General features: G+C 53.4%; 7 protein-coding genes across 7 annotated transcripts; 3 read left to right on the forward strand and 4 right to left on the reverse strand.

Moving 5' to 3' along the window:
- Window positions 1-17: 17 nt before the first annotated feature.
- J7T55_001829 (protein phosphatase 5) lies at window positions 18-3,378 on the forward strand (the record flags this gene model as incomplete). The annotated part of the gene is made up of 11 exons (XM_053142733.1): window positions 18-176; window positions 256-336; window positions 406-841; window positions 897-1,502; window positions 1,555-1,679; window positions 1,741-1,775; window positions 2,087-2,209; window positions 2,563-2,600; window positions 2,714-2,898; window positions 2,994-3,247; window positions 3,348-3,378. 11 exons carry the CDS (start codon window positions 18-20, stop codon window positions 3,376-3,378), a joined length of 2,073 nt encoding a protein of 690 aa, XP_052994283.1.
- Window positions 3,379-4,339: 961 nt separating this feature from the next.
- On the forward strand, window positions 4,340-5,372 carry J7T55_001830 (uncharacterized protein; the record flags this gene model as incomplete). The annotated part of the gene is made up of 4 exons (XM_053142734.1): window positions 4,340-4,358; window positions 4,439-4,632; window positions 4,698-5,132; window positions 5,241-5,372. 4 exons carry the CDS (start codon window positions 4,340-4,342, stop codon window positions 5,370-5,372), a joined length of 780 nt encoding a protein of 259 aa, XP_052994284.1.
- A 336-nt stretch (window positions 5,373-5,708) lies between these two features.
- J7T55_001831 (zinc finger protein rts2) lies at window positions 5,709-6,710 on the reverse strand (the record flags this gene model as incomplete). Its single annotated transcript, XM_053142735.1, has 1 exon — window positions 5,709-6,710. The coding sequence occupies one exon, from the start codon at window positions 6,708-6,710 to the stop codon at window positions 5,709-5,711; it is 1,002 nt and encodes a 333-aa protein (XP_052994285.1).
- A 775-nt stretch (window positions 6,711-7,485) lies between these two features.
- On the reverse strand, window positions 7,486-9,224 carry J7T55_001832 (aspartate kinase; the record flags this gene model as incomplete). The annotated part of the gene is made up of 5 exons (XM_053142737.1): window positions 7,486-8,454; window positions 8,515-8,839; window positions 8,923-9,003; window positions 9,059-9,078; window positions 9,138-9,224. 5 exons carry the CDS (start codon window positions 9,222-9,224, stop codon window positions 7,486-7,488), a joined length of 1,482 nt encoding a protein of 493 aa, XP_052994286.1.
- A 1,222-nt stretch (window positions 9,225-10,446) lies between these two features.
- Window positions 10,447-12,670, reverse strand: J7T55_001833 (cytochrome P450; the record flags this gene model as incomplete). The annotated part of the gene is made up of 7 exons (XM_053142738.1): window positions 10,447-10,615; window positions 10,705-10,871; window positions 10,949-11,360; window positions 11,516-11,831; window positions 12,008-12,091; window positions 12,271-12,529; window positions 12,602-12,670. 7 exons carry the CDS (start codon window positions 12,668-12,670, stop codon window positions 10,447-10,449), a joined length of 1,476 nt encoding a protein of 491 aa, XP_052994287.1.
- Window positions 12,671-13,630: 960 nt separating this feature from the next.
- On the reverse strand, window positions 13,631-14,647 carry J7T55_001834 (calcineurin B-1; the record flags this gene model as incomplete). The annotated part of the gene is made up of 5 exons (XM_053142739.1): window positions 13,631-13,641; window positions 13,704-14,038; window positions 14,131-14,204; window positions 14,259-14,332; window positions 14,431-14,647. 5 exons carry the CDS (start codon window positions 14,645-14,647, stop codon window positions 13,631-13,633), a joined length of 711 nt encoding a protein of 236 aa, XP_052994288.1.
- Window positions 14,648-19,322: 4,675 nt separating this feature from the next.
- J7T55_001836 (glycoprotein endopeptidase kae-1) lies at window positions 19,323-20,459 on the forward strand (the record flags this gene model as incomplete). Its single annotated transcript, XM_053142740.1, has 1 exon — window positions 19,323-20,459. The coding sequence occupies one exon, from the start codon at window positions 19,323-19,325 to the stop codon at window positions 20,457-20,459; it is 1,137 nt and encodes a 378-aa protein (XP_052994289.1).
- Between the last annotated feature and the right edge of the window lie 210 nt (window positions 20,460-20,669).

Here is a 20,669-nt window from a genome sequence, read left to right on the forward strand (position 1 = left end):
CACACAAAAGACAGACAATGGCAGTGTCAGAGGACGACAAGGCCAAAGCCGTTGCGCTGAAGAACAAGGGCAACGATGCCTTCAAGAAGCATGACTGGAACACGGCCATAGACTTCTACACCCAGGCGATCGGGGTCGACGACACAGAGCCGACGTATTATGCGAATCGAGCGCAGGTGCGAAACCCGCAGCCTTGACCTGGGGCGTGCTCCCTTTTGGTTGCTCGCGTGACTGACAGTACTTTTCCAATGGCAGGCTTACCTCAAGACAGAGGCATTTGGCTATGCGATCCAGGATGCGACCAAGGCGATTGAGCTGAATCCTGGCTTTGTCAAGGTCTGAGAAGGCCCCAGAACGCTCCGTAGGCAACAAAGCGCCTTTGGCTAACAGTGTTTCATTGTTCAGGCCTATTACCGCCGTGCTCTCGCCCACGCCGCCGTGCTGCGGCCCAAGGATGCCCTCAAGGACTTCAAGACTTGCACGCAGATCGATCCAGGAAACAAAGATGCCAAGCTCAAGCTCGTCGAGTGCCAGAAGATAGTGCGCCAGTTCGACTTCTTCGCTGCCATCGAGGTAGCAGATGCGCCGTCGGCTGCGGAAGGTCTCGATGTCGCCTCGATGGCTGTCGAGCCAGACTACGACGGCATGAAACTGGGCGACGAGATGACGCAGGAGTTTATCGACGACATGACGGAGCGGTTCAAAAACGGCAAGAAAATACACCGGAAATATGTCTACCAGATCATATTGGCCGTCAGGAAGCTTGTCTATGACGAGCCGACAATGGTTGAGGTCAAGATCCCTGAAGATGTGCAACTGACAGTTTGCGGTGATACTCACGGTACGTTTGGCTCTGGCTTGTTGGTCTTGACAGCTTCAACTGACGATACTTGCAGGCCAATACTTCGATCTCATGGAGCTCTTCAGGTTGAACGGATCTCCCAGCGAAAAGCACTGGTATCTCTTCAACGGCGACTTTGTCGATCGAGGTTCCTGGTCGACCGAAATTGCACTATTGCTCTACGCCAACAAGTGGCTCCGGCCAAATGCCTTCTTCCTGAACCGTGGCAACCACGAGACAGACGACATGAACAAGGTCTACGGTTTCGAGGGTGAATGCAAGGCCAAGTACAACGAGCGCATTTTCAAGCTCTTCTCGGAAAGCTTTTCGGCGCTGCCTCTGGCGACTCTGATCGGCGACAAGTACTTTGTGCTTCACGGCGGTCTCTTCTCCGATGACAACGTCACTTTGGATGATATCCGAAAACTGAACCGCCACAAGCAGAAGCAGCCCGGACAGGCTGGTCTGATGATGGAGATGCTGTGGACAGATCCGCAAACTGAGCCTGGCCGTGGCCCCAGCAAGCGTGGTGTTGGCATGCAGTTCGGACCTGATGTCACAAAACGATTCTGCGAGAAGAATGGACTGGAAGCCATCATTAGAAGCCACGAAGTTCGCATGGAGGGCTACGAAGAAGAGCATGACGGGAAATGCATTACTGGTAGGTGCTGTGCTCGATTTATTCGCTGTCGAGGTGCTAATTTTTGTATCAGTCTTTTCGGCTCCAAAGTACTGCGACATGACGGAGAACAAGGGCGCTTACATTAATATTGGCCCCGACTATAAGCTCGATTTCAAGAAGTTCGATGCTGTTCCGCACCCCAATATTCGACCAATGGTATGTGTTCCAGCCGATTCTGTCTCCTCCTGCACTGCAAGCCGAAGCTGACACAACATAGGCCTATGCCAACAGCTCCATCATGTCGTCTCTGATGTGAGCCTGCAATTCTGGATCATATCGGGCGTAGACTTGGCATATAGAAGCGAGCTACAGAGCATGTTCGGGAGTTGGATTGTTTGGTTGTCGGTGGCGTTTGGTTTAGTGGGAAATGTGTTGGGTTCTTGTCCGTTCAAACGGCGGGTTGAAAGCTCTGTGCCTTCAAAATGAGACCCGGAAAAGCAACAGAGCATCAGACAGGTTGGTTTGTTGGTGATATCGTGGCCAGGGATGGGACACAAAACCAGGATAGTAGCTTGTATCCTTGGGGCAGGGACCTCCAGATCGAAGATACCTCTCTCTCAAAGCAAGGAGAAACTCATGACTCTCCCCAAAGTCTTCTACGGTCATGCCGTCCCACAAGCGCGCCGAGCCAGTCTCCGGCAGCTAGTACCACAAACCCCGTGGAGGTCCCAGATCCTGACCACGCTGTAAGGGCGGCTGAAAAGGCGCCCAGATCCTGACGGGGCACTCGCACCCAGCACTCCTTTTCTTGCACCTTGAGGATGTCAATGGGCATCCCTGAGCCTGTCGCGCCGAGGAATTGCTTCAGTGCCGAAGTGAGGTAGGAGCGGACTTGAAGTTCATCTAGAAGGATGTTGCTTGTGCTGATGATTTCCAAATGGGCATAGGCGTATGGTGGGGTCTTGATAGTGGTGGAATAAATTTCGTGAGACTTGAGTTTTGTACCCTTGGCTTTTGTTGGCGCCTGTTGAACGGGGGCGTCGATGTCCATGGTTCCATCGTCCATTGTATCTTGCTAATGCGGACCTCTTTTGCTCAGAACTTTGACACCATTTGGCGGACTCGGGGATGAGATGAGTGAGTGAATCTGACATAAAATGCCTGAACGAGGTATGCACTAAACGGGGCCCCGGTAGTCAAGCTTGCCTGCCAGCGCAATGCTTTGTGTTAACCATCACGACCCAATGCAGGCAACCTTTACTCTTCAACATCCTCCACAGGCCTTTCTCCTTACCAACACCTGCGAAACGACAAACTCTACTGCAGCAGCTTCGGTTCTCATCTTCAAGGCACGATGCCGCGAAACTACATTCAGCCAAATGCGATGCGCCAGGCGCGCGCATGCATGGTCTGCTCAATCGTGATGCTGCGAAGCGTACGTCCACGTCCAATTTCAAGTCTTTAACGCAAGCTACGATTGTTCGTTCCGCAGGGCTATCCCTGAACTACATGCTGACCTTGCTTATCCAGACTTTCAAGAGAGAAGGTTGTCCCAACTGCGAGGGGTTCCTCGGCCTCGCGGGCAGCGACGAACAAGTCGACAACTGCACCTCGTCCGTTTTCGAAGGCCTCATCACGCTGGCTGAGCCAAGCAAGAGCTGGGTCGCGAAATGGCAACGGCTGGACGGATACGTCAAGGGTGTGTACGCCACTAAGGTCATGGGCCAGCTGCCGGAGGAGATGGTCACGCAGATGGAAGAGCAATACAAGGTCCGATACATACCGTGAGTACAACCAGCCATTCTGCTCGTTCTGCGTCCTGCAGTTAGGGAATCAATGCAGATTCGGGGTTGCGAGGTGGAGATGGCTGACCTGGCATCACAGACGCGATGGAAGTGCAACCGAGGCGGACTAGGTGTCTGCCCTATCTTCTGATGTGATGGAAAAGTTGAAGGGTGGACTTCCGTCTCGCTCTGACGGCGCGGCAGGTGCATCATGATGGGTCACAGATTTGCCGGGCAGCGGCTTAGGTCGAGAGCTTCAAGGACGGATTGCCGTTCTCTTGTAAGACCAGGCTGTTTAGCCAGTGCAAGGCGACATCTCGGTATCCTGCCGTTGTTATTTTAGGGGAAAGCATGGCGTTTTGGAGTTGCACAAAGCACTGGAAAAGGAGACATGAAGCCTGGGTAAGAAATCATATTTCTTCAGATAGATTCCCACGCCACCAACCTAATGAGAGCATTCCAAGAAACTACCTCAAGGAGCAATGTAAGACTTCCTGGGCCATTATCCTAGCTAAACGGAAGTACGAGGCCGACAGACATTTTGCACATATGGACAGGGCGAACGTTCAGAGTGTCAGAGGGGATTGGAACAAACAGAAATTGTATCTAGCCCCCCAGAACACGAAAACTCCCAGGTGGAACCCATGCCTGGGTTTAACATGCTATAGCAGTCAACACTACACGGGTCAGTAGAATTATATCTAGGCAACCATGCCACACTGCTACCATCGCCGAGAAGTTTGTCAGTCAGAGTGTGGATGGCTTGTCGTCATAGAATGTCAGTCGGACGGGTATGTACATCGATGACTTACCTTCGACGTATCAGGAAGGAAAGCATCTCAGTCCCAGGCTGCAGACGACCCGCCTTCCAAAAAGCTGTGAAAACATTTCCCTGGACCTTCTGAAATTTGAAGTCCTTACAAACCACACCTTCTCTAACGTCTGAAGGTCCAAAAACTCCTCTTCTAGCAACACCACCGCTTCCTCGGCTGCGATCTGGAATCACTGCTTCCTTGGGCGTAACGTGCAAACGGCCGGTCAATCGATTCGCCAGAATTACTCTTGACCACGAAGTCACTTCCTTTTGCCATCATGGGTCGCTGGGGACATTGTAAGTAGACCCAGAACATCCCATGGGCCAAGCCATACCACAACGTCGATTAGAGAGCTGACGATGCCTTCCATTGCAAGGCCTCTTCGGCCATGACGACGCCATCGGACACGCCATCAAGGTTAGCAAGGATGTTGCTCAAGGCGACGACCGCCAGTTCGCCCACATGATGAGTCGCGTGATCGTCGGTTGTCCACCTGGTGTCTTTGGATTCTACGTCGAAGAGTATAGCCTCGCCGAGAAAATCGGCCCCGGTGAGATGGAAGCATCCATGGTAAGTAGTGCACTGGCTTGAACTTGCCTCCAAGACAGGACATTATATTGACTGATTCTTATTAGGACCAGCTCATCCGGCACAAGCTTGATTCTGGCCTGGGCGACGAGCTGTTCGAAAAGTACCGCGCCGCCGAGCAGCACGGCTTTGACTTTGACGACATGTCCAAGTACCTCGTGATCATTTTCGCCGCGGTGTTGATGGGCTACGGAGCCAAGATCAAGGAAAGTCAGATCCAGCACCTTCGCGACCTCGTGCCCAAGCTCCAATGCAACGAGGGCGTAGTACCGCCCTTTGGTGACTCCGGCTTCCGCGGCCCTGGAAAGCGACAATTCCTTGCGGCCTTGGACCACTATCAGGCTGGAAAGCGCAGAAGTTTCACACAGCCGAGTTGCCATGGTTGTGGAAAGGTGAACGGCGATATCAAAGCTGAGGGAAAGACCCTAATGAAGTGTGGTGGATGCAAGAACGAGAGAGCCACCGCTTGGTTCTGTGACAAGGTACATGTGCCTCACCACTGTGCTCATAAACCTTTGGAGCCTTTTGGGGCATTTTCGATCATACTCCACTCCTACAATGAATATGTCTAACATCTTATCTTCTCGCAGGACTGTCAAAAGGGCTTGTGGAAACATCACAAGCACAATTGCGGTGCACCTCTTGGGCGCGGAATCGCCCTTTTTCGATCGTTCGGCAAGAACAGCTTCGGAGTCATCGCCTATGATGGTGCCAATGTATGAAAATCTTTCCCGATGACGAGATAGCACTTGCTTGTACAAGGAGATATTGAGTGGCAAGTTGAACGGATCAGGCCATATTGTCTTCGCATTTACTTTCGCTTTTCACGTTTCGCTGTCTTGAGGAAAAGAAGAAAGGCACGGATCGGACTGCTGCTGGAGCCGCTGAAGCATGACCGTGGGGATATGATATGTTGGCCAAGGTCTTAGACGCATACTTTGCAGGTTTTCGTCGACGAATGATCTTGCTCTTCAAACATATGGCCCAGAGATGAGCTTCCCAGCTCTGTTTTCTGAACGGTAAAATTGGGTATCATGGCTGCTTCAAAACGCTCTCGTCTAACCGAGGCGAGGTTTCTTGTGAAACCCTCCACCTCCTGAGGACTCCCGTGTCCGTTTCCTGTCTAATTCTTCACGCATAATTCTCTCAGCCTCGCTCATCTTCTTCGGCTGCTCAATCTTGAATGACTTCTTCGCACCGCCCCCCAGCGCATTCTTCTTTGCTTGTGCAAACACGTTCTTGGCTTGTGGCGGTTTGGCGCCAAACGAAAATCCTGCCGGCTTCGCGGCCTCTGGCTTTGTGGGCTCGACCTCCTTGGTGGCCTCGCCATCTTTTGGTGGCGACTCCGTCCCATTCTCTGGCGTGTCCTTCTTGCCTTCCTGTTTCTTGTCCTGTTTCGGGACGCCAAATGACAATTGGATCTTCTCGCCGTCCTTGATCTGTAGGTCCTGCTTCTCCTCGGGCTCATCTTCGTCCTTGTCTTGGTCCTTGCCTCTCCTCCGCTCCTCTGCAGCCTTCTCAGCCCTCTTCTGCTGCTCCCGTATCATCCTCAGCTCCCTCTCCTCGTCGCCCTTGTCCTGCATCTCTTTCCTCCTTACCGCCTCCGCGCGCTTCAGCGCCTCGGGGCTGTTGTCAACCCATGCGATTTGCAGGCCCTTGTCCGTCTCCTCGACCCTGCATATGCCCTCCCTGCCCAGGTGCTTCGCGTACTCGGTCAAGCTGGGCCACTTCGTGGCGTTCATGTGCGTGTGCTGCTTGTTGGCGATATACTCCTGGTAGAAGTGGTTGATGAGGATGGGCTTGGTGCCGTGCGACGTGCGCAGCTGCTGCAGGAAGTCGTTGTTGAACTGGCTCGAGAACTCGTTGATGGCCTTCTTGGGGTCCTCGCCCACCACCAGCATCTGCCGCACGTGCGACTCGGACTGCACGTGCATCTTGAAACCGTTCTCGTCGCGCATCTGCCGCTCGCACACCTGGCAGTACCAGCGCAGCCGGCCCAGCCCCTTGGACTTGGCCTGGTTGGAGACCCATTTCGTGCTGCCTACTTCGGCGCGACCCATCTTGAGTCGTCAGGCACTGCCGGCGTGGAGAGATGGACTGAGGATTGGGAAACAATTCGGATTCGAATATTCGCGCGCTCTTGCGCAGTAGGTTTTGGTTGCTGTTCGGAGAGGAAGAGATGGATCGGTGGACGAAAATTACAATCGGTGGGCAAAATGGTTGTCAATACAGTTGGTGGCGCAAAGAATGGGAGGCCGATGGATTTGGGGTGAAGTTGATTGTAATGCGATGAAGTATGTACGGAGGAATTATGCAAGAGTCGGGGGTTCGCATGTGATGCAGCTCTTTTGGCGGGTCCGCCGCAGCGGTCCAGTCAGGTAGCAATTCGCGCACCGGGGCACCAACAGCATCTTCACTAGGGGCCCGATTTCGCACGATCTGTCCATCATTCACACCATGTAGCCTCAGTATTTTTCTCTGATGCAAAATAAAAGAATATAGAATCTCAGATATCTGGCCATGTTTGAATCCGCAGTCGACAAAATGCCTTTTTCTAACCCAAGCGCCATATGCGAAGCAAAGCCTGCGGCTTGTACGGACTGAATGTACAGGCTCACACGCTTTTCGAAGCTCTTGGATATCTTATTCTAAAAATTTCCCGGTAAAATATTCGATATCTCCTCTGTTTTCTTTTGAGTCTTGCGGGCGAGCCTGGTCTACTCCAAGAATGTAAACAGGCTGGTATGCAGTACGTTCATCGCTCTTGTGGCATCCCGCGCGTCGATGACACACGAAATGTTGATTTCGCTCGCTCCTGGACTCGATATTAGCAAATTACTGTTCTTCCAAGCCCGCGGCTAGTGTATAGATGTTGGACTTGCCCTGTGAAATCATCTCAATGTTCACATTGTGCTCTCCTAACGTCGTGAACATCTTGCCGGCAACACCTATCATGTTCTTCATATCCGCGCCGACCAGGCTCAAAATGGCCATCTGGTGCAAGACACTGACGTCTCCACAGTCCTCGAGCTCTTGCCTAGCCTTGTCGAACATGACAGCTTCAGAGTTTGGCAGGTGCACGGCCATAGACACATGCACCTCACTGGTGGAGATGAGATCGACCGAGATCTTGTAGCTGTTCAGGATGGAGAAGACGCGGGCAAAGAACCCATGAGCGATGGACCGTTTGTTGGAGTGGACATTGATCACCGATATCTTGTCTTTGATGGTGACTGCTGTCGGCCTCTTAGGTGTCTGCCGCACCAAGTTGATCTGAGACGGCCGTGAGCGCTTCAGCTGTTGACCTGGCGCCAGTACTGGGTCGGGAATGACGATGGTACCCTCGCCACGCGGGTTCTTGACATTCTTGATGCGCACAGGGATGGGTGGGTCCGCCTTTATGACCTGGTCCATCGTGAGATGGTGGATGACCTCAGACCCGTAGAAGGTCAGCTCTGCTGCCTCGGAGGGCGTGATGGACGATAGGAGTCGCGCAGTAGGGACTTTGGTCGGGTCTGCTGTGAAGATGCCGTCTACCTCCTTCCATATTTGGAGCTCATCCGCCTTTATGCCAACCGCTACGAGCGCCGCGCAGAGATCAGTGTATCCTCGCCCAACGTCACCATCCATAAGACTTCCCGGGACGTTGCCGAAGAAACCAGTGATGACAGGTACTCGATCCTCGCAAGCCTGTATCTTGCCTCGAAACGCGGCTGCAGCGTCTCGGTAGAAGGAAGGATCCAGTCGTCCTGCACTGTCATTGTGAAGCACGTCGGCTAGATCCACATACTCGGCTTCCACATTCTGCGGAGAGCGTTAGCGTGGTGTCGAGGATTTGGTCACAACAATTTCAGCAATACGTACCCGGTCCCTCAGTACATATGTCATGAACCTACAACTCAGCCGCTCACCAAAGCTCACAACTCGGTCTTTGGATCTTGAGTTGACCTCAAGTTTGAAGCGCTTCGCAGCCTGTATGTACTCTATGAGCTCTTGACACTCATTTTTGATTTCTTCCTTCAGGGCCTCCTTGAGATCTGGGGTCGTGAGGACCGACTCGGCAGAGAATAGATGATCATCACAGATGTCCTGGATGAGGCTCCTGGCCTCTTCCAGCAATTCTGTCTGAGTGTTCTCTATGCCGACGGCGGCGTCAATATTCCTGAGCCTCCTGTATACTTCAAGCAGCCTTTATACTCAGGGTAATGGTCAGTGAACAATACCGTGGAACGGCTTGGGGCTAAAATTAGACAGCAATGGGCCATGACTCACCGACTTGTGGTGCCGGTGACCTTCTTTCCTGAGCTGCGTGCTGAACAAACGATGGCAATCTTGTTGTTCCTCAAGTTGACCCTGCGTTTGAGTTAGTGAAACTGTGACTGGGCAACTTGAGGCTGTTCTGAGATACCTGATAATATCATCTGCTATCTGATCCAGTGACTGTCAGTCCGGGCCTTCGATGGTGGGAAATTGAACTGAGATCGCACCTTGTCCGGAAACTTCCCAATGCTTGTGCCCCCGAATTTCTGTACGACCCATCCGTTGGGACTGTCATTCTTGACGGTCGATTTCATGATGAAGAAGGCTGGGGCGTTCCCAAGTCGTTTTCTTGCAGTGAACGTATTTTGTGTGACTCTTCCGAGAGAATGACTGAAGCTGCGTATGACTAGATCTAGGGGTAATAAAATGGAAAGCAAGAAAGAGGTCACTTGAGCTGAGGAGTGTGTACTGTGGAGGAAGAAAATGCCTCTCAAGACAGGAACGAGCAAGTCCTCATGAAGTCAATGGACAGCCAGCAGGGCGGATTGAGTCAACGGATGTGGAGCGGACTGGTGATTCTGGGCACCAGGCTAAAAGAAGCGGGACGGCGGCGTCACTTTGAAATGTATCGACGATGCAACCTATGTGGAATCACGGACAGCCAGTGAGAGAATGAGATTTGCCAAGCAGCAAAGAAAGTCCGGGTATGGGAATTTGTCCCGCTGAATCGGCCATCATGCTCGAAGTCTCCTGTTTCTTAAGTGGCCCTATTCTAATCTAGATACATACTTTGGCATAGCGCATTGCAGAATCGGAGCAGCCGGTGGGGTTGGCAGGTTTTCTTGCAGCACTCTGTCTAAGGTACCCTTGGTGGATATTAGTGGGGCCTTGCCGACCCCGGAGTTCGGAATCCTGGACCGCTGCCCATCCTGTACTACACTACTACTGCGTACCTAGGTCATCGCTACCCTGTGATAACCTCCTGTAGGGCAACTTACAATAGGATAATCTTGCTGTAGGATAACTTCCTGTACCATAACTTCATGTAGGATAACTTCCCGTGGGATAACCTCCTATGTGACATCATCTCATCAGATAACCTCTTGTGGGATAATCTCTCGTAGAATAAACCCCCGTGGGATGATCTACGATGTGGTAGTCTACTGTGGGACAACTTCTGTGGGTTCTGTAGGCTTGTATAATAAATAACCTTCAAGATGGAGCCCAGGTAGGCCTTTTCAAACTGTTTTCCTCTTAACTGTTGCTTTCTCATATGTGCATTTGAATATCTAGTGAGTTGTGAGATTCCTGTGCTACAAAATACACTGCATTTGATTTCGCTTTCAATTTTGCCTCCATTGTCGCTGCCTACCCGTCCTTCACCTACCCGGAGCTCATGCATCATGTAGCCTGGTGCCAACTGACAGGTCATATAGAGTTCTTTCCATGCAACTCTTTGAAACGTTCTTTTAGTGGCATCAATGGATCAGTCGTTCGGTCGTCAGGCACGATCGGCACCGACATTTACAGCATGTCTCACTCCTTGGCTTGCGCCCTTGGCGTCAGATACACGTGCAGCGGAGCTTTCTCCCAGAGCAGGTAGATCTTCTGCCGGCTCAACCAGTCCTTGCTGTCTTCTGCTAGCTTCAAGTCGAAGTTCCACAGCACACGCGCGAGAATTATGCGCATCTCGATGTAAGCCAGACTGTTCATCCCTCGTCAGCACTAGTCGACCGGGTACTATAAGCAGCTCTGTGGGAAAAGCCACGCAGAACGAGGGAAACAGTAGCTTACTTCTTCCCTATACAATTTCTTGGACCTATTTGGAAGGGCTGAAATACGTCTCGATCGTCTGTCGCGAACTTCGGATCCCCAAGCCATCTCTCCGGGTGATACTCTTCTGGTTTCGTGAAGAACTTCTCATTGTGGTAGAGAGCGTAGTGGTATTGCGACACCACCGTCTACAAGCAGCCAAGCTCGTGTTAGCCAATCCCAACTTCCCAGGCCTCGATATACGGCGGATCAAAGCAAGACTTACATCTTCTGGCACGTAGTGACCGGCAATCTTTGCACCCCCTTTCGGTGTCTGACGAGGAAGGCCAAGTGGTGCTGGTGGGTACATCCGAAGAGCCTCGTCCAAGCAGGCGAGCATATACTGCAAGGTGCTGACGGAACTGAAGTCGATCTCCTCTTCTGTCTTGAACGTCGACCGCACCTCATCTGTAAGTCTCCGCAGGGCTTCTGGGTTGGTCGTGAGGAGGAACGTCACCCCTGAGAGCAAAGTTGCCGTCGTCTCTGACCCTGCAATAATCAATAAAGACGAGTTGAATTGAAGTTTGTCAATGTCGAGGTTTAGCTCGTCCTTTTTCCTCAACAAGCCCTCAATCAAGTCGTTTCGTTCGGATCCGAGATCCATGCGCTTCAAGAGTTTGGCCTTCGTGAGTTTCAGACTGGATGACAACGAATTAGCCATTGCGTCTCTAAACCAGCAGTCAAGGATAGCTTGGAGTGGCATTATCTCTCTGGGACTCTTCCATGGACTCAAATCCTCACTCCCATAGAACTGGCCAGGAAGGGTCAAGATCATATGGAAAGTTTTGCTTACTGCTCTTCCCTCTTCTTCATACGAGATTTCGGGATCATCGACATCAAGACAGTCCTGATCCATGGGAAAAACCCAGCTGTCTGAAACAAAGTACCGATCTTAATGCTTTGGAAGATCATGGCAATCCAAGGGTGGTACTCGCCGGCTTCGAGGCTGCCGAATGGCTCACCGAAAGCCAGGTCGCCAATGATATCGAAGGTTGTGTAGTTGTACCAAGCTACAGCGTCGATCGGCGCTTTGCCGTCGTCACATCTCTCGTGCAACCGCTGTATCAGAAGATTCACATAACCGATGATGATGGGTTGTTGTTCCCTCACTGAGACAGTCGTTGTCAGTATGTTCCAAGAAAACATATTGCTGTGGGCCTTTTTGAGCCCGCCTAGCGAGCTTCCCTCGGCCGGTCCCTTAGGTATTAAAAGGTCTCGGAGAACAGTCGTCTTAAACACCTCTTGAAACACACTCATGGGTATAAGACGGAGAAAAGTGACTTACTGCTACGGTCACTAAAGCCATGGGCGAGTTGCCGACGAAGCCGGCCATGCTCCTCCCGCCCTGCAGTTATTACGGTCGTCGGCTCTGTACGAGTGTCCGGTCAGTATATTCGACAGGCTACAACCCAAAGACCACATCTCATGGTCCGTCTAGTCGTTGCCTTGAGTGAGGCAGAGACTCATCTGGAGTTTGCTGGGACGGAAGCTACACACGGTTTTTTAAATTCTTGTACATCTGTGGCGCCTTCATCATCTCGGGCTCACCTGGGCCACGGTGGCCCATGATGTCCTTCCATGCCTGCGCGTTGGCGAAGACGAGCTCGTTGGGCGCGATCCGGACCACCTCGCCGTACTGGCGGTGCAGCTCGAGGACGTCGAAGGGGAGCCGGCCCGTCACGAGGCGGTAGCAGTAGCTGATGCGCGACGCTTTCATCCAGAAGGGCCCGGGAAACTTCCGGAGGGGATGGAAGAAGACGTTATAAATGACATGGCTGAGGAGGTAGCCGATGAGCTTGAGCGGCGGCTAGTGTTAGCTGCGGGACCATTCCGAGCCTCTGTGATGGCAACCGCGAGCACGGGACGGCAGGGTTCTCACCGAGAGCGAAGCTATCATGAGCAGGCTGCCCAGGCCTAGCCCAGGCGTGTCGATTCCTATCACCGCCATAGTGGGATCTCTATGTTCGGCTTAAGTTTGTCTCACCAGATCCACTAGACTGCAGCAGAGCTGATATCAACTAGAAGAGAACGTAGGTTTATACAAGGCACGACTTCCCCGCATGAAAATGGATGCTCTCCTTTTTCAACTTAATGGTGATGTATCGATCGGGTTTCATGGTTATCATTCGACCCGGAATCCGTATTGGTCTTATTGTAGCGTGACGAAACAAGGCCAACGTCCTGCAACAGGGATTTCCGCAAGAGGAGACGTATGGTCGCAACAAGGATGCAGCTAACGTCGCTTGGAGGAGAGGATCAGCTATTATTGTGGAGGAATTGACGGCACAGCTCCGGGGACCCGCATCTAGCAGCAAGCGACAGATTGTGAGCCATTCAACCGACCAAATACAGCAGAGATGCGTAATTGTGTACCGCACAATGAGCGGCAGTTGAGCCGCTTGCCAAGTGACGCGACAAGATCTCGACGCTCTCTCCGCTTTGCTCGCGGGAGATCGGCATAATACTGAGTGCGGCCTAGATGGAATTTTCAACATCACCTCCTCATAAGTTGGGGAAACCCGCGAGGAAAGTGCTGCAAATCGCGTGAGACCATCTACAAGTGTAAGACGGGGCTGTGTGCGCTGCTTGGCCCAACCGTTGTTATTGGGAAGGCCGTTAGGTCTTCGGAATACTGAAGACGCCGAGATAAACTCTCAGTCGCATGTGTGCAACCTCAAATGTGACCAGTCCTCCAACCAGAGCTAGGCAACCATCCGGTGGCTCCGCTGCCAACCGTATCTCGATGATGCTCAGGCGTAATGCCTCCCAGTCGCAACTCGACACCCTTGCCCCCGGGAGGATTTGCCCGAGGGAGGAGCCCGCAAGGTGGGCGAGCACAAGTAAAACCCGTGGTTTCAAATCGCTATTCCTATCCGTACAATTATTCACCCGTCGCATCCCATGTCGCTTAGAACTGGTCTGCATGTCCCGAATAATCAGCCGTACGTCCCATTTAGACGGTCGGGAATAGTAGTACTCACCCAGGGTCATGCTCATGCTGACGTCCGTATTTTCTACCATCTTTGAGAATTCTTCAAATGATATCTTGCCATCTTTGTCCAAGTCCGCCTCCATGATGGTCTTATCGACAATCTGCTGTAGCTGCTGGTCCTTCAGGTTGGAGCCGACCATCATCTTGAGCACAATGAACAGCTCGCCGTTGCTGATGTAGCCATCGCGGTCGATGTCGTAGACTTTGAAGGCGAAGCGGAGTTTCTGCTCCTTGTTGCCCTTGGAGCTAAAGGCGGACAGCCCTGATACGAATTCCTGAAAGTCGACGTTGCCGCCACCATCCTCGTCAAAGATGGCGATCATGCTGGACGAGATAGGTGGTCAGCGGTTGTGTTGCGTGTGAGAGATCAAGGGCAGTATAGACAATGTTGTGGGGGTGGGCAAGTCGACACGTACCGAGTCGCAAGAGGGTTGGAGTTGATCTGAGGAAGGCTGAGGAACTCCTCGCGCTCGATGGTGCCAGAGTTATCCTGGAATGATTGCACAATCGTCAGCAACTAGCTTCTTGAACGGCATGTTCGCACGCAGCGCTCCTGGAAACAGACCTTGTCGAGCTTCATAAACCGCTTCCTAAGGCGGTCGACCTCCTCACGATCAACTGGACACGACTTCGGTCAGCAGTAGTTCCAAGATGACGCCGTCCATGTGTAGGCGAGCCCATGAGGGCGTGCCAGAGGCTTTAATAATCGCACGCACAGTTGGTGCCCTGGGCAATGTTGTCCAAGACGGAGCTGGGAGTGTTGCCCATCTTGTCGGACTCGAGCAGCGCAGTGACGAGGGGATCAGGGGTATCGTCGCCGAAGCTGTCGGTTCGGTTGGTGCTTCGTGTCTCGAGGCGGTTTGCACTCGCACACGCTCTCGCACTGGTACTGGTCGAGTCCGAGGTCTGGTCGTGCCACTCGTCAATTCGCAAGGTTAGAGCGGCTTGTTCGAGAGGAAGGGGAGAGGGAGCGGAAATGCAGTTTCAATAAGCAGAGGGTAGTTCAGCCCGGCATAGGTAAGGAGACATGCCTCCTGTGGGGGTGTCCCTATGTCTGCCTTATCTTATCGCTGTCACTTCACCGATTCACGTTAGCGTGACAGCTAGCTGAGGCTCTCAGACCAGGCCACCAGGCGCGTTCGGCATTGACACCGTTTACACTATTCAGCAGCACTAAAGAGCATGTGTATAAACTACGCCTTGGGAAATCCTGATGAGTTGCTGCACACTGCACACTGCACACTGCACACTGCACACTGCACTCACTTCACTACACTGACCGTATTGCAATTCATTTCATTAGCCTTGCTCATGATATTATAAACAAGGAGGCTATATCGGAAGGTTGCAGGAATTTGGGGTCCAGTAGTCAAGGCTGCAGCGTTCAAAGGCACGCTATGCGCTGAAGCGGCAGGCTGCTCAGCTCTCTGGGACATAACTAACATCACCGCGAGGGAACTATAGACATATTCAGGTAACCTAGAACAACATTGAGGATTCCATCGTTCCACGCCTAGGCATTAGGCTAGAATGCACGGACTGGATGGTGCTGAAAGAGAAGAGTATTCCTTAGGGAAGATCTAAAGTGTATGACTACGCCTCAACATTGCTTGTGTGAATGGACGGATTTGGTGACGCGACGCGGAAATTGAAGCAAAGGACGAATCCGTCTGGCTCTAAGCACAACATGGCCGAATGGGTGAACTTGCTAGGGCCCTTTGTGGATGAAATTGCCCCCTCCCTTCAGTGGACGGGTACCTAACGAAACCCCCGACGGCTAAGGGAGGCAAGGTAGGCAGTGCTGGTGGTGCTTACGTGGGGGACCGTCCTGCTCCAAAACATCAATCTCCAGCGCCCAAGAAACGGCGCAAGGGTTCCAAGCCAACGGCCCTTACCCCGATTTTTCCCTGGCGCGGCCTAGACAAGCACCAACAACAGGCAAAGTTTTCACCACCGGTAAAGCGTCAGCAAAGCGCAGCAACAGCTCGAGTTTCCCACCATCAAAGCAGCCCCACGACCGCGGTTTTTCATCGAAAAAAATCGACTGGCCGTTTTCGCATGATTCAGACTATCGCATGGTCGATTTTTTGGGCCGCATTTCCCCCATGGTTGATGGCTTTTTGAGCGATCCGACCCCCGTCTTGTCCCTCCCAACGTTCCGCCTCCACCCCACTCTTTAGCGATGAACTCCCGCAAGATCAGAATCAAGAAACTCAACGTCAAACAGCCACTTTCCATCCTCAAAGAAGATGAGATTGATGCAACCGAATATGAGTCCCTGACGCAAGAGCTTCAAGTTGCCACTGGAGTCGAGGCCGGCGAGGAAAACGTATGTATCACGTGACGTCACACCACCTTGTATCACGTGACACCCCTGACGACTACCTCCCTTCTTCTCACCCCCCCTCCCCCGTCCCCTTGCAGGCCTGGTGTTTGTGAGAGCTGCTTACCTAACCTACCTTTGACAGGAATACCATCTTCAAGTCCTGCTGAAGACAGCAGGTCAAAAAGTCGACAATGAGATCCCCGTGCCGCCTCCCCAGGAGAGTTCAACCTCGTACGAGGAGCTCTATAGCCGGCCATACTCAGAGCCCGCATCCTATGTCCGGTTCAGTCAGACTGTCGAGGAATGCATCGGGTGCATGTATGACATGACCGAGGAAGATGATGCCTTCCTCAAAGAGTACAATGCGAAACGGCCCGCTGGCCAGCGTCTGTCCGAGGATGATTTCGAAAGGATCATGGAGGCATTTGAGGAAAATGCCTCTCATCAGACTCCCTTCGCAGCCGTTGACAAGACGATTTTGGCCTACGATGCCATGGTCCCTGAGCTCAATGTGCTGCTTCAACCAAAAGTCATGGCGCATTCTAAGGCCATATATGAGCATTGGAAGTCGAGCAGAGAAGCCATGGGTAATGGCATGCTGCAGCCAAGCCTTAAGTTCGAGACACATCAGGAGAGTGACGACCTGGACCCATATATATGCTTCAGGCGGAGAGAAGTTCGACAAACCCGCAAGACGAGGGCGAGAGACGTCCAGAGCGCCGACAAGCTCAAACGGCTTCGCAAGGAGCTGGAGGAGGGCCGCCAGCTCATCGTGATGTCCAGGGAACGCGAGGTTCTAAAGGGAGACTTGCTCCGCGCGGATAGGATGATATTCGAGAAGAGAGCCCAGGTTAAGGAAATGAAAGTCCGGTTAGGCATCAAGGGCGACGACGAAGACCTCATAAACCAGAAGGTTAGCTTGAGTCCCAGACGCGCTTTGGCTTTACCTGCTAATTCCATCCAGGCACCGCCCAAGAAGAAGCATGCAGACGTACCAGCCGCCCAAAAGGCAGCCGGCTCTGGGCCCATCCGCCTGCAACAACCGCGGCCCCTTGGCCCAGTCGAAGTGGAGCTGCCTCTTCTGGAAGCCAAGCTTGCCAGACAGAATGAGGAGCTTCGCAGTGACATTATGACCAAGATCCAGAACCATCAGAACTGGAATAGAAACCATGTGGACCTCACAAAAAGCCCTCTACCGCCAGTGCAAAGCCCGTCTCGCCAGCCGAGTTTCAGAGCGGCCCAGGCTCAGTATCTCTTGACACCTCCTGCCAGTAGCGCGTCAGGGGAATCAGCCGGGGAGCCGACTCCGATGGATCTTGACGACGACATTCCTTCAGCGGTCTTCCAATTCAAGGGCGCCCCTGTGGACGAGAACAGTCCGCCGCAGACGGTGGCGTATCGTCGGCGCGTCGGTCGGTTGAACAGGTTGTGGATTGACCGACGGCCACAAAAATCCGCCCAATCGCCTCGAGCCAGCCCAGATTCAGATCGGTGGAAGTACGATCAAGATGATAGCGACGATGAGCAACCCATGTATGAAGTCGACCCATACGACACGACTTGCATCAGATTTAGAGCAACAATCCCGTTGTCTTTCCAAGACCCGCGGCGTCATCAACGGCAACTTGAGGCTGCCGCCCAAGCCCAAGCTGCTGCCATGCAAGCTGCCTCAAATGGACAGCCACAACAGCAGGGTGCTCCCAAGCAGCTTCCTACTGCCCCAAAACAGGACAGCTGAGCAGTGTTGTCGCTGCTCTTATTTTTCTCATCTCCAACCCCTGTGGCTGTTATCCTTGGCATTGTATACCCCCCTGTCTTTTTGGCCGGAAGAGCATTGGCGTTGGCATGGAGGTTGATTTTCGGTGTGAGGCTGGCGATGGCCCATTGTATACACTTGTAGCATAGATTTGAATGATTGGGGTAGATCAGAGGTCGACGAGGGAGGCGGGATGGCAGCCCGGAGCGAAGCTCGCCGTTCCAGGTGGGATTCCAGATTATTAAACCAATGACAAAGTAAAGTGGCATCCAGTAATGCCCACCAGCCCATGTCAAGATCTACTTCCGGAGAAGCATTCGCCTGTGACTTGTCGTTGGTCGGACACTCTGTAACGCTGGAGCTGTCAGACTCTGGTCCTCGTACGGGGTAGAAGTGAGCTTACCCGTGAGGTCATGCCCGCCGTGTGCATTACCTGACGGCCTTGGGCAGCGCAAGCTCTTGTTGCTAACGCCCGTGGGATTTGCGTACAGGACGAAAAGCAAATTGTAAGAAGAAATTTGCATTCGTGAACGAGCCAGAACTGGTCAGGCTGTACGCGCACGCGTGCGAAGGGTCGTCACCGGACACCGAAGCCTCGAAGCGAGCTCCGCAGCCTGTGCGAGGCGAGGCCGATCTGGGTGGAGATTCTAGCTTCAGGCATTCTGTGAGAAAATTCAAGGACTAGATTTGAGAAAGTCGATCATGGAGGCCTTGCCAGCGGTAAGGAGAAGCACCGTCGGCATTTTGCTGTGGGTGTCGTGGGTACGGGGTCTTGAAAGGACTGCGGTGGAAGGGGGATGGAGACAGGATGTAATTATAAGCGAGAGGATCCATGAATGACGGACGGTGTGTGGGCTGGGATGGCCCGGCAGCACAAGGCAGGCCGGGGGCTTGCAGGTGCAGGCGGGCAAGCTTCCACAGAGTGGTCAGCCAGTGCACGGGCTCGGCCTGTCAAGTGCTTGCCTAAGGTAAGTGGACTACGTATCGCAGGTACCCAAGTATCTTGTACTTGACCGTTTTTTCTCCATCAACTGGACGACTTGCTCCGTATATTCCTAGGTATCCCCCCCCCCATAGGATGCTGCTCCCAGCTACAGGAAGCCGATCATTCGAAAGCTTAATACAGTTGTGACAGCCACAGCGTAGCATTTAGCTCGGTAGCTCAGGAATGCTACTCCAGCAATTTTGAGGAAGACGCCACAGAGCAATGCCGTGGAAGCTGGACCCTGGATTTTCGATACGGTACGGACCTAACTGTACATGTACAATCCGCGCCGCCGATCTATGATCTTGACCCCGCGCCCACTTTTCAGCACGTCGACGACACAACTTGCATAGTCTCCTTCAGATATTGACAATAAAGTGCTTCCTGAGCTGTCGCAGCCCTTCAGCTAGGTGTCAGACCGCTGCTAAAAATTTAATCGGGACTGAAAGGCTCGCAGCGGGAAAAAAGGGAGAGAAGAAAAACGGTCCCCTTGCCCCTCTCCGACTCGTTCCTCCTCCGTAACCTCCAAACACACATCACCATGTCGCCCTCAGTAGAACCCCCAACAGCTCAGAAGGGTCGCCTCCTGGCCCTGGGCTGCGAAGGCAGCGCAAACAAGCTCGGCGTCGGGGTCATCTCGCACTCGCTGCCGCTGCCGCCCATCCCCAGCAACACGCAGCCCGAGGCCGAGGTCCTGTCCAACATCCGCCACACCTACAACGCGCCCCCGGGCGCGGGCTTCCTGCCCAAGGACACGGCGCAGCACCACCGGTCGCAGTTCTGCAACGTGACCCTCGAGGCCCTGCGCGCCGCCAAGGTGACCAACCCGCGGGAGCAGATCGACTGCGTCAGCTTCACGGGCGGGCCGGGGATGGGGGCGCCGCTGACGAGCGTGGCGGTCGCGGCGCGCACGCTGGCGCTGCTGTGGGGCAAGGACGACAGCATGGTGGGCGTGAACCACTGCGTGGGCCACATCGAGATGGGGCGGTCCATCACGGGCGCCGACAACCCCGTGGTGCTGTACGTGTCGGGCGGCAACACGCAGGTCATCGCCTACGCGGAGCAGCGCTACCGCATCTTCGGCGAGGCCCTCGACATCGCCGTCGGCAACTGCCTCGACCGCTTCGCCCGCACCATCATGATCCCCAACGACCCGGCCCCCGGCTACAACATCGAGATGCTGGCCAGGAAGAGCAAAGGTGAGATCCTGCACGACCTGCCCTACGCCGTCAAGGGCATGGATTGCTCCTTCAGCGGCATCCTGGCCAAGGTGGATGACCTTGCCGCGCAGATGCTGGCAGGGAAGAAGGTCACCACGGCGGAGGGCAAGGCCGTCGAGATCACCAAGGAGGACCTGTGCTTCAGTCTGCAAGAGACCGTGTTCGCCATGCTGGTGGAGATCACAGAACGCGCCATGGCCCACGTTGGAAGCCAGCAGGTCTTGATCGTGGGCGGCGTGGGCTCGAATATCAGGTTGCAGGAGATGATGGGTGCCATGGCAAGGGACAGGGGAGGCAGTGTATATGCGACAGACGAGAGGTTCTGTATCGACAACGGCATCATGATCGCGCACGCTGGACTACTGGCGTACGAGACCGGCTTCCGGACGCCTTTGAAGGACACGACGGTCACGCAACGGTTTCGGACCGACGAAGTCCACGTCAAGTGGAGGGTCTGATACAATGGATTTTGGACGCCTATGCTCTGATGCGCTCTTGCGGTCCCTAGATCGAAATCCATTTACGGCTTTTGGCTGGTATGCCTGCGCTACGTTTCGACCCCTAGGGTGGTGGTGATGATACATCCTACCAACGATACCAACGACTTTTACTATCCCATATTCAAAGCCGCCTTGAAAATGCCATTCCGGACACCCACTGGAGGATAT

This window comes from Diaporthe amygdali, assembly GCF_026229845.1.
Source record: "Diaporthe amygdali strain CAA958 chromosome Unknown NODE_12_length_1037015_cov_66_201586, whole genome shotgun sequence".
NCBI lineage: Eukaryota > Fungi > Ascomycota > Sordariomycetes > Diaporthales > Diaporthaceae > Diaporthe > Diaporthe amygdali.